General features: G+C 50.5%; 1 protein-coding gene across 2 annotated transcripts in view; it reads left to right on the top strand.

The window, feature by feature from the left end:
• cd74b (CD74 molecule, major histocompatibility complex, class II invariant chain b) overlaps positions 1-12,349 on the top strand; it is a 49,900-nt gene that overhangs the window by 21,525 nt on the left and 16,026 nt on the right. For both annotated transcript variants that reach the window (XM_070877989.1, XM_070877988.1), the window contains exons 6-8: positions 1,865-1,988; positions 2,871-2,960; positions 9,858-10,058. In XM_070877989.1, coding sequence (XP_070734090.1) covers positions 1,865-1,988; positions 2,871-2,960; positions 9,858-10,058 — 415 coding nt within the window. The remainder of the gene's footprint in view (positions 1-1,864; positions 1,989-2,870; positions 2,961-9,857; positions 10,059-12,349) is intronic.

Genomic DNA, 12,349 nt, shown 5'->3' with positions numbered 1-12,349 from the left:
CAAGTGTTTATCCAGCTTCCCCTTAAATTCTTCTTCTTAGGCCGTGCCTCGAAGCGAGGATGACTTGCTCCCACCAAAAAAAGGGATGAGTTCACAGGTGTTTCAATGAAGGACCTAATATTCCGGATCCCGAACTCGAGGGTGGAAGATGCCTGTGGGTGGATTATTTTAACGTGTGGTGGCCATTGCACACCAGCCACCACACGGGCCTGACAGAGCTGGGTCTTGGTCCAGTGGCAAGGGTTAACCAAGACTGACTGGAGACCAGCTCTGCTGCACGGACCTAGTGCGCACACACACATCACATCACTGCTACTCGCCTTAGCCGCTCCCCATGGGAGCGAGTGTCACATTCTCACCGCTCTCTGGGTAAATTCCTATTGGATTTATTAGTTGTCTATTTGATACTGATGACCCCTAGCTTTTGATTCCCCCACAGCATAGGAACTGCAGTGGGCCATTCAGCCCCTCAAATCTATTCTGCCCCCCCCCATCCCCACCAATCCCCTCCCCCCACCCCCCCCAACACACACGGCCTGTAATCCGTGAAACTGTTGAGTTTTTCGCTGTTAAATACCCCATTGAAAGTTGGGCCATGTTGGATCCGGTGTAACTGGGGGTTTTAACAGTCTAGTGACCGAAAAACTGATTTTTAATTTTGTGGAGTGTCAAATTTCTCTATTATAAAAAAATTACAATTTTTAAAATTAAATTAAACATTTTTTTGTTCATTTTTATTTGCAGACCCAATCTTTTTGTTTTGCTCTCGATATTAAAAAGTTAGAATCAAAGGCGCTTACTCACTTCCTGGTTCCCGGTCCGTGAGAATCCTGCATCGTGATTGGCTGCTTGTCGATGACACAGCAGCTCGCGTCAGGGATTCCCCATTAACTCGCGCTGATCCCAACTCAACGTCGGAAAAGCCGAACTTCTGGCCACAGAGATTGCGAGACCTTTGCGGGAAGCTTTCTCCGGGGACCAATGGCTCTCCTCACTGACCGCAAATTCCGATCCATTACTGAGGAAACTCTGTGGTCTGAGCTTGATAAAGAAAGAAAGACTTGCATTTATATAGTGCCTTTCACGACCACCGGACGTCTCAAAGGACTTTACAGCCAATGAAGTACTTTTGAAGTGTGGCCACTTTCGTAATGTGCGGAACGCAGCAGCCAATTTGCGCACAGCAAGCTCCCACACACAGCAATATGATAATGACCCAGATCATCTGTTTTTGTTTTGTTGATTGAGGGATAAATATCGGCCCCAGGGAGAACTCCCCTGCTCTTCGACAAAATAGTAGCCATGGGATCTTTTACGACCACCTGAGAGCAGACAGGGCCTCGGTTTAACGTCTCATTTGAAAGACAGCCCCTCCGACAGTGTAGCACTCCCTCAGTACTGCCCCTCCGACAGTGCCGCACTCCCTCAGTACTGCCCCTCCGACAGTGCGGCACTCCCTCAGCACTGCCCCTCTGACAGTACAGCGCTCCCTCAGTACTGTCCCTCCGACAGTGCGGCGCTCCCTCAGCACTGCCCCTCCGACAGTGCGGCAGTCCCTCAGCACTGCCCCTCCGACAGTGCGGCACTCCCTCAGTACTGCACTGGAGTGTCAGCCTGAATTCATGTGTTCGAGTTCCTGGAGTGGGACTTGAACCCACAACCTCTGACTCAGAGACGAGAGAGTGCTGCACCCTGAGCCACGACTGACACTGATAACGAGCGATGCCTCAATACTTAACAAGCAGAATAAATATTATTCTCTCGCTTAAAGTAATCCCGCATTGCAGTTGGAGTCAGCCCTCTCCAAATGTTTAACTAACTGACCGTGTGAAAATATTTTTGTCTTCCACTGTATTGTCTACAGAACTTTGAAGCCTGGCTCCGAAACTGGCTGCTCTTCGAACTCGTAAAGCCGGAGGAGAAGAAGACTCCAACAACCAGCGCACCCCAACCTGAACCCGAACCCGAAATCAAACCCAAACCCAGTGGTACGCATCAGTCGCATAATGTTATCGCTCTCTTTCTCAAGTATTTTGTTCAATGATTTCCCCCTCTCCCGCTCCTCTCTAGTGTGATTGCGTGAGAGAAGGTGCAGAGGAGATTTACCAGGATGTTGCCCGGACTGGAGAATTTTAGCTATGAGGAAAGATTGGATAGGCTGGGGTTGTTTTCCTTGGAACACGGGAGGCTGAGGGGAGACCTTATTGAGGTGTATAAAATGATGAGGGGCCTGGATAGAGTCGATAGGAAGGACCTGTTTCCCTTAGCAGTAGAGTCAACAACCAGGGGGCTTAGATTTAAAGTAATTGGTAGAAGGATATTGAATGTATTTAAGACAGAGATAGACAGCTTCTTAACTGATCGGGGAATAGCGGGCAGGGAAGTGGACCTGAGTCCATGATCGGATCAGCCATGATCGTATTAAATGGCGTAGCAGGCTCGAGGGGCCGTATGGCCGACTCCTGCTCCTATTTCTCATGCTCTTCTGATTAGAGGGGAGTTGAGGAGAACTTTTTCCACCCAGAGGGTGGTGGGGGTCTGGAACTCACGGCCTGAAAGGGTGGTAGAGGCAGAAACCCTCACCACATTTAAAAATATCTCGGAGGGTTGCAGGGCTGGGGGGATGTTACAGAGATAGGGATTGGGGGGGTGGGGGAAGCGAGGTCATGGTGGGATTTGAAAGCAATTATGAGAATTTTACACTCGCGGCATGGCCGGACTAGGAGCCAGCGTTGGTCAGCGAGAGCTGTTGGGGGTGACGGGCATAAGCGGGCAAACTCCGCGTCGGCTCCATTCCCGCTGGCTCTCCGATTGCGTCAACGTTTTGTCACACGCCTTTGACACCGCCGCATTGTTTCCGTGTGCGACAGGGAGAAAGATCTTCTCCAGCATGGTGATGCAGCCGCTGATAATGAGCGCCTCCAAGACCGGACCTCCCGACGTCCAGCTGAAAACGCCGGGTAACTATGGCAACCGATTGTTTAATCCACAGGAAACGCAGGAGGGCAAAGGGCCCAGTGGGGGCCGGCTGGTTAGGTACCAGAGAAACCGCGAGACGAGAAATTCGGTTTGGAGGGTTCTTGAGGCGTTAATGCCGGGCAATCGCTAAATTTAGCGTCGAAAAATGGCAGCCACAGAATTTGGTTGCTGGGCCCTGAGAGTGGAGCAGAGCGCTAAGGGAAGCGATGCACACCTCTCTTAGATCGATAGGCCGGGTAAGCAACTGAATAGCCCGAGCTAAAGAGCCGGCTTCGTAGTGCCCTGAGAGAGGCCTCCCTGCAAATAAAAAAGAATCGGGGGAAAAAAAAACCCATTTCCGATACAATACTCACCACAAATAACCCCAGCCGTGGCTCAGTGGGCAGCACTGTCGCCTCGGAGTCAGAAGGTCGTGGGTTCAAGTCCCACTCCAGGGACTTGAGCACAAAAACCTAGGCTGACACTTCCAGTGCAATGCTGAGGGAGTGCCGCACTGTCGGAGGGGCAGTACTGAGGGAGCGGTGCACTGTCGGAGGGGCAGTACTGAGGGAGTGCCGCACTGTCGGAGAGGCAACTGAGGGAGCGGTGCACTGTCGGAGAGGCAGTACTGAGGGAGTGCTGCACTGTTGGAGAGGCAGTACTGAGGGAGTGCTGCACTGTCAGGGGGCGGTACTGAGGGAGTGCTGCACTGTCAGAGGGGCAGTACTGAGGGAGCGCTGCACTGTCGGGGCGGTACTGAGGGAGCGCCGCACTGTCGGAGGGGCAGTACTGAGGGAGCACCACACTGTCGGAGGGGCAGTACTGAGGGAGCGCTGTGCTGTCGGAGGGGCAGTACTGAGGGAGCACTGTGCTGTCGGAGGGGCAGTACTAAGGGAGCACTGTGCTGTCGGAGGGGCAGTACTGAGGGAGCACTGTGCTGTCGGAGGGGCAGTACTGAGAGAGCACTGTGCTGTCGGAGGGGCAGTACTGAGGGAGCACCGCACTGTCGGAGGGGCAGTACTGAGGCAGTGCCGCACTGCCGGAGGGGCAGTACTGAGGGAGCGCCACACTGCCAGAGGGGCAGTACTGAGGGAGCACTGTACTGTCGGAGGGGCAGTACTGAGGGAGTACCGCACTGTCGGAGGTGCCGTCTTTCGGATGAGACATTAAACTGAGGCCCCGTCTGCTCTCTCACGTGGACATAAAAGATCCTATGGCACTATTTTGAGAACGAGCAGGGGAGTTATCCCCGGTGTCCTGGGGCCAATATTTGTCCCTCGATCAACATAACAGAAAAACAGATGATCTGGTCATTATCACATTGCTGTTTGTGGGAGCTTGCTGTGCACAAGTTGGCTGCTGCATTTCTCACATTACATAAGAACATAAGAAATAGGAGCAGGAGTCGGCCATTCGGCCCCTCGAGCCTGCTCCGCCATTTAATACGATCATGACTGATTTAATCATGGACTCAGGTCCACTTCCCCACCCACTCCCCATAACCCCTTAATCTCTTATCCCTTAAGAAACTGTCTATCTCTGTCTTAAATGTATTCAATGTCCCAGCTTCCACAGCTCTCTGAGGCAGCGAATTCCACAGATTTGCAACCCTCTGAGAGAAGAAATTCCTCCTCATCTCAGTTTTAAATGGGCGGCCCCTTATTCTAAGATTATGCCCTCTAGTTCTAGTCTCCCCCATCAGTGGAAATATCCTCTCTTCATCCACCTTGTCAAGCCCCCTCATAATCTTATACAACAGTGAATACACTTCACAAGTACTTTATTGGCTGTCAAGCGCTTCGAGACACCCGGTGGTCTTGAAAGGCGCTATATAAATGCAAGTCTTTCTTTTCTTTTAAAGTTAAACCGCAAAAAAAAAAATTACACTCGCACTTAACTTGTGCAGGCATTCCTTCCTTTAGCGCCCCGGGACAGCGCTGCACGCCAGGCCTTCTCTGGCGGGGTCATTAGGGGGTGCAGCGCAAAATCAAATGTTGCCTCCGTGTCGATTCCCGGGGCTTTGCACACTGGTGTTACATTCCCGCCGACACTCCTCAGCGCCACCGGCACCGGCACGCTGAATTTGCCAAGCGGCGCAAATGCCGACGCTCTCGGCCGCTAGTCCTTTAGCGGCCCTGTCCCTGCTCCGCCATTCAATAAAATCATGGCTGATCTGATCTTGGCCTCAACTCCACTTCCCCGCCCACACCCCATAACCCCTTTACTCCCATAACGTTCAACCATCTGTCTATTTCCGCCTTAAATACATTCAATGGCCCAGCCTCCACAGCTCTCTGGGGCAGAGAATTCCAAAGATTCACGACACTCTGAGAGAAGAAATTCCTCCTCGTCTCCGTTTTAAATGGGCGACCCTTTATTCTGAAACTATGCCCCCTAGTTCGAGATTCCCCCACGAGGGGAAACATCCTCTCTGCATCTACCCTGTCAATCCCCCTCAGAATCTTATACGTCTCAATAAGACCGCCTCTCATTCTTCAACTCCAATGAGTACAGGCCCAACCTGCTCAACCTTTCCTCATAAGACAATCCCTTGGTCTCAGGAATCAACCGAGTGATCCTGCCCTGAACGGCCTCCAATGCAAGTATATACCTACCATCAAGGGCGCTACCCAGCGCCAAGCCTGTGGCCAACATCTCGCCGTAGGCAACTGGGCCCATATAGCAGAGCCTGGTCTCCAGTCGTCTTGGACCCCCTTGCCACTGGACCAAGGCCTTGCTCAGCTAAACCCGTGTGGTAGCCAGTGTGCAACGACCACCCCACGTTAAAAGAACTCGCGCAGGGGCATCTTCCACTCCTCGAACATGAAGTTCGGGACCTGGAACGTCAGAACTCGAATGGACAACTCCAGCCCTTCCCTCAACGACTACTTGTCCCACGTGTGACAGGGACTGTGGCTCTCGTATTGGACTGCTCCGTCACCCGAGGACTCATGTTAAGAGTGCAAGCAAGTCTTCCTCGATTCCGAGGGACGGCCTATGATGATGACCCCCTCCTTAAACACATTACAATGTAAAAGTCGATAGGCGGACTGTGTGGGACCTCTCAGATTACTGCGTGCCTTAGCGGGAACATAGCCAAGGGAGATGGCGGAAGCAGTTGGTGCTGATTCAGTCACATGTTAATGAGATAGATTCCTTTCAGAAAATATTCCGGTCTGGCCTTCCCGCGAGCATTTTAGGGAAAAATTACGCACCTACCTTAAGCTGGTGCCCACGTTGGACTTTCCGATGCTGAGGCCTCCCCTGACTGCCAGTCGCAGCCCATGCACGTCGACGCATGCGCAGGCCTCGAGCTGGAGTCACATGGCTCTGGGCAGCCAATCAGGTAAGGTATCATAGTAACAGGAGTTCCGCAGGGTCCTAAACTCCTCTTACTATGATTGTGATAGAGCCCGAAACACCCAAAACACAGCCCCAAACACCCAAAACAGTAATAAAAAATAGAAAATAATTACACTACATTCATTTAAATTAAAGTTATTAATGTCTTAAAAAAAAATAATTTACCGATTTAAAAAAAAAATGTTTAAATAAGCTTACCGTTGTGCGGAGGGTTTTTAATGATAAAATATGTTTTAATAACTTTATTTTTTATATGTTTTTTAAAACATTTGACTGTAAAAATAGGCTATGCTCCGGCTTTTTCAAGCGCAAGATTTTTGAGGACATTTGTGAGCGTAAATATCAGAAATTTCCACTTACAAGTGTCCTCGCTCCCGATCTGCGGAGGATCTGTCAAGCCAGAAACTTGGCAGATCGGTTTCCAGCGTATGCGCATTGTGAGTTGGAAACCGACATTTCCGATGCCTTCCCGGGTCCGTAGGAACTCCGAACCGACACTGGGATGCCGGAATTTCAGGGCCAATAGCTTGCGATGCACCATATGAGTAATTTGAGACCTGATGCACGGGGAGGGTGGCAAGCTAGGGAGGAACAGGGGACTGTGGACCTGTGGTTCCCGAAGCTCTCTCCCACCGGGGTAGTTCCTCAACTCGTGTCTGGGTCTGTTCTCGACCCATTGATGGAAACATAGAAAATAGGTCCATTTGGCCCTTCGAGCCTGCACCACCATTCAATATGATCATGGCTGATCTTGCAACTTCAGTACCCGATTCCTGCTTTCTCTCCATACCCCTTGATCCCTTTAGCCGTAAGAGCCACATCTAACTCCCTTTTGAATATATCTAACGAACTGGCCTCAACAACTTTCTGTGGTAGAGAATTCCATAATTCTCTGAGTGAAGAAGTTTCTTCTCATCTCGGTCCTAAATGGCTTACCCCTTACCCTTAGACTGTGACCTCTGGTTCTGGACTTCCCCAACATCAGGAACATTCTTCCTGCATCTAACCTGTCCAGTCCCGGCAGAATTTTATATGTTTCTATGAGATCTCTTCTCATTCTTCTAAATTCCAGTGAATATAAGCCTAGTCGATCCAGTCTTTCTTCATATATCAGTCCTGCCATCCCAGGAATCAGTCTGGTGAACCTTCGCTGCACTCCCTCAATAGCAAGAATGTCCTTCCTCAGATTAGGAGACCAAAACGGTACACAATACTCAAGGTGTGGCCTCACCAAGGCACTGTACAACTGCAGTAAGACCTCCCTGCTCCTGTATGCAAATCTTCTCGCTATGAAGGCCAACATGCCATTTGCCGCCTTCACCACCTGCTGTACCTCCATGCCAACTTTCAATGACTGATGTAACATGACACCCAGGTCTCGTTGCACCTCCCCTTTTCCTAATCTGTCACCATTCAGATCATGTGAGCATCTGGGGGCTTCAAGCCAAAGACATAGACTGCATACAGGTTAGATTCATCAGAATGACGCTGGGGGTATGACTCAGGTTATGAGGAGAGACTTGATATCTTTGGGACTATTTGCACTGGAGAAGAGAAGACCAAGAGCAGATTTGATTGAGGTTTGTAAACCTTTCAAGGGTTTTTGATTAGGTAATTGATTAGGGGGACATTTCCTTCCTACTACTGGGGAGTCAATAACACGGGAGTTTAGGAGCTATGTCTGCAAGTAAAGAATAGCTTGTGTGTAGGAACGTTTTTTTTTTACATAATCAAATCTACAGCCCAGAAACAGGCCATTTGGCCCAACTGGTCCATGCCAGTGATTATTTTAAACATGAGCCTCATCCCACCCCGCTTTATTCCCCCCTCCCTGTCCCCTCATCTCCGTCTCCTAACCCGTCCCTATACCCTGTCTCTGTCCCACTCCACATAACTGAACTCCCTCATCCCCGGTACCATTCTGGTCAATCTCCTCCAAACCTTCTCTGCTCCAAGAATAACAATTCCAGCTTCTCCGGTCTCTCCACACAACTTAGGCCCATCATAAGAAGGAACATAAGAATTAGGAGCAGGAGTAGACTATTCGGCCCCTCGAGCCTGCTCCGCCATTCAGTGAGATCATGGCTGATCTTCTACCTCAACTCCACTTTCCTGCACTATCCCCATATCCTTTGATTCCCTTAATATCCAAAGATCTATCGATCTCTGTCTTGAATATACTCAACGACTGAGTCTCCACAGCCCTCTGGGGCAGAGAATTCCAGAGATTCACCACCCTCTGAGTGAAGAGGTTTACATAAGACCATAAGAAATAGGAGCAGGAGTAGGCCATTTGGCCCCTCGAGCCTGGTCCGCCATTTAATACGATCATGGCTGATCCGATCATGGACTCAGCTGCACTTGCCCGCCCGTTCCCCACGATCCCTTTATTCCCTTATTGATTAAGAAGCTGTCTATTTCTGTCTTAAATTAAATTAAATGACTCAGCTTCCACAGCTCTCTCAGGCAGCGAATCCACAGATTCTCCCTCAGGCCAACATCCCCAGCATCGAGGCATTGATCATCCTCGATGGACATTGTCCGCATGCCCGATACTAGACTCCCGAACAAGGGCTCTACTCTGAGCTCCGTCACGGCAGGCGAGCCCCAGGAGGGCAGAGAAAACGTTTCAAGGACACCCACAAAGCCTCCGTGAAAAAATTTAACATCCCCACCGACTCTCGGGAATCGCTGGCCCAAGACCGGCTCAAAAAGTGGAGGAGGAGCATCCGAGAAGACGCCAAACACCTTGAATCTCTTCGCCGGGAGCACGCAGAAGCAAAGTACAAACAGCGGAAGGAGCGCACGACAAACCAAGCCCCCCACCCACCCGCCCCTCCGACCACCGTCTGCCCCACCTGTGACAGAGACTGTACATCCCGCATTGGTCTCATCACTCACCTGAGAACTCCTTTTAGTGCGGAAGCAAGTCATCCTCGACTCCGGGGTTGGGGGGGGGTCTCGGGGTGGCTAAGAAGAAGAAGGATACTGAGACACAACCTCTCTCCCCGCCCCTGGAACGTTCCCCCTCCTCCTTCTACTGGAGAGCCAGGAGTCAGAACAGTTATGAAACCCAGCTCAGCACCACCTCGCAGTCCTGCGCGTCTCGAATGGAGATGCAGAGGCATCAAGTTTGATGTGGTAAAATGTACCATTCGCTTCACAGGAGCGATTTGACACCGAGCCACACAAGGAGATATTGGGACAGGAAATCTTGGTCAAGGAGGCAGGTTTTAAGGAGCGAATTAAAAGCAGAGGAGAAGATTAGGGAGGGAGTTCCAGAGCTTGGGGCCCAGGCAGCTGAAGGCACGGCTGCCAATGGCGGAGCGATGGAACTCAGAGGTTTTATCAAGAGGCCAGAATTGGGAGATCTCGGAAGGTTGTAGGGCTGGAGAAGGTTACAGAGATAGGGAATTGGGGGTGGGGCAGCCATGGAGGAATGTGAACAGGAGGCGGAGAATCATAGGACAGAGGCAGAGAAGATTAGCACGTGAAGAGCACCCTTGTGACGTCCGTCATTATCTTCCCTTGTGTAGAACCCAAGGCGGAAACCGACTGTCAGAGGCAGTGCAAGGGAAAGATGATTGTTCCTGGCATCTTCTGTCCCCAATGCGATGAGATGGGCAACTACAAAGCCATACAGTGCTGGCCCAGCACGGGAGATTGCTGGTGCGTCTATCTGAATGGAACCAAGGTGCCACAAACAGAGACTCGTCTGCCACTGTATAACTGTGAACGTACGTCTTAGTTTTCTTGATCTACCTGTGAAAACGATTGTGATTTCAAAAGTACGTCTCCCGCCCCCAACCTGTATCATAGGAGCAGGAGGAGTGCATCCAGCTGCCTCCCCCACCTTCCCCTAGGTTCACCAGGCTGATTCCTGGGAAGAGAGGGTTGTCCCAAGAGGAGAGATTGAGTAGAATGGGCCGATACCCTCTGGAGTTTAGAAGAATGCGAGGCGATCTCATTGAAACATACACGATTCTGAGGGGGATTGACAGGGTAGATGCAGGGAGGATGTTTCCCCCGGGGCTGGGGAGTCTAGAACCAGGGGTCACAGTCTCAGGATAAGGGGTCGGCCATTTAGGACTGAGATGAGGAGGAATTTCTTCACTCAGAGGGTGGTGAATCTTTGAAGTTCTCTGCCCCAGAGATCTGTGGAAGCCGAGTCTCTGAGTATATTCAAGGCTGAGATCGGTAAGTTTTTGGGGTCTAGGGGAATCGAGGGATATGGAGAGCAGGCGGGATAGTAGAGTTGAGGCCAAGATCAGATCAGCCATGATCTCATTGAATGGCGGAGCAGGCTCGAGGGGCCATAGGGCCTACTCCTGCTCCAATTTCTTATGTTCTTAAGAGGCTGCTCCATCATTCAATTTGAACATGGCTGATCTCTACCTCAACTCTACTTTCCCGCCTTTGGACCCTTTCCCTCGATAACCTTGCCTTAATAAAAGAAATCTATCTTCGGCTTGAAAGCTTCAATTGACCCCCAGCATCCACAGTGTTTTGGGGAGTGGGAGTACCAGATTTACGCTACCCTTTGTGCACTGTTTCCCCTCCCCCCCCACCCCCATGCTCCAAGGTGCACGGGTGCCAGACTGTGCATCAATTGGGAGGTCCCGTGTACGCCGCTCACCAACCTTTGCCGCTGGAAAAGTTACCTCTCACGGGAGGGAAAAAAATATTTGACGGGGGTGGGGGTGACATTGGCTTTGTCTGAAGAAGTGCGTCCTGATTTTGCTCCTCAATGGGCCTTGCTCTAATTTGAACATCCGTGCCCCTCGTTCTTGAATCTCTTCCCTCCCCTTCATCAGAATAAAACGTTTCTCTGCATCTTGCCCTGTCAAGTCATTTTAAAGGTTGAGCCGATTGGGCCTATACTCATTGGAGTTTAGAAGAATGAGAGGAGATCTTATTGAAACATATAAGATTCTGAGGGGGCTCGACAGGGTAGATGCAGAGAGGAGGTTTCGTCTCGTGGGGGAATCTAGAACGAGGGGGCATAGTTTCAGAATAAGGAGTCGCCCATTTAAAACTGAGATGAGGAGGAATTTCTTCTCTGAGAGATGTGAATCTTTGGAATTGTCTTCCCCAGATAGCTGTGGCGGCTGGGTCATTGTATATATTTAAGGTGGAGATAGAAATAGTTTTAAACGATAAGGGAGTCAAGGGTTATGGGGAGCGGGCGGGGAAATGGTGTTGAGGCCTGGATCAAATTAGCCATGATCTTATTGAATGGTGGAGCAGGCTCGAGGGGCCAAATGGCCAACTCCTGCTCCTATTTCTTATGCTCTTATGTTGCTTAAACGCCTTGATCAGATCACCCTTCAATAGTCTCTATTCGAGGCAATACAAATTCAGTCGAGCCCAACGATAGGCTCACACAATGCCCATGCATTGGAAAATAATGGCCAGAGTGATCTCCTGGACTAGTTTCGATCGCCTAGACGGGTCGGAGAGGAATTTTCCAGATTTTTTTGTTCCCAAATTGGCCTGGGATTTTTAAAATCTGTTTTTGGCCTCTCCCAGGAGAACATGTGGTTTGGGGTGGGGTGGAGAATGTATATGCTGTGATACACAAGGTATCGCAATTGTGTGGGACCAATGGACCAGATAAGAAACAGGAGCAGGAGTCGGCCATTTGGCCCCTCGAGCCTGCTCCGCCATTCAATGAGATCACGGCTGATCTTGATGGTCTTTACCTGTCCGTCACTGTTCGTATGTTCATACCTTCGTAGATGGGGTCACCCAACATGGATCAGGAGCAAAAACTCTTGGATACGGAGGTGAATTATAGCGTCCCGCCAAAACACTACCGCAGCCATGGTCAACCTACGCGGCACATTTTGGGGACGGCCGTGAGATTGCTTTGGACTCCCAACTAGAATGGGATTTTCTACAGCTCTTCAGTGTTCGTCTTCGGTTCTCTGAATTAAATAACCAAGCACGCAAACCACGGCTCTATAGGAGAGTACTGCCGACCCATACTCCTCGGTATGAGTGAAAGCACTCTGTAATCTTGCAAAGC

Source organism: Pristiophorus japonicus, chromosome 4 (assembly GCF_044704955.1).
Source record: "Pristiophorus japonicus isolate sPriJap1 chromosome 4, sPriJap1.hap1, whole genome shotgun sequence".
Lineage (NCBI taxonomy): Eukaryota > Metazoa > Chordata > Chondrichthyes > Pristiophoridae > Pristiophorus > Pristiophorus japonicus.
The sequence above is the reverse complement of the archived record's forward strand: the minus strand, read 5'-3'. Positions and strand labels throughout refer to the sequence as shown.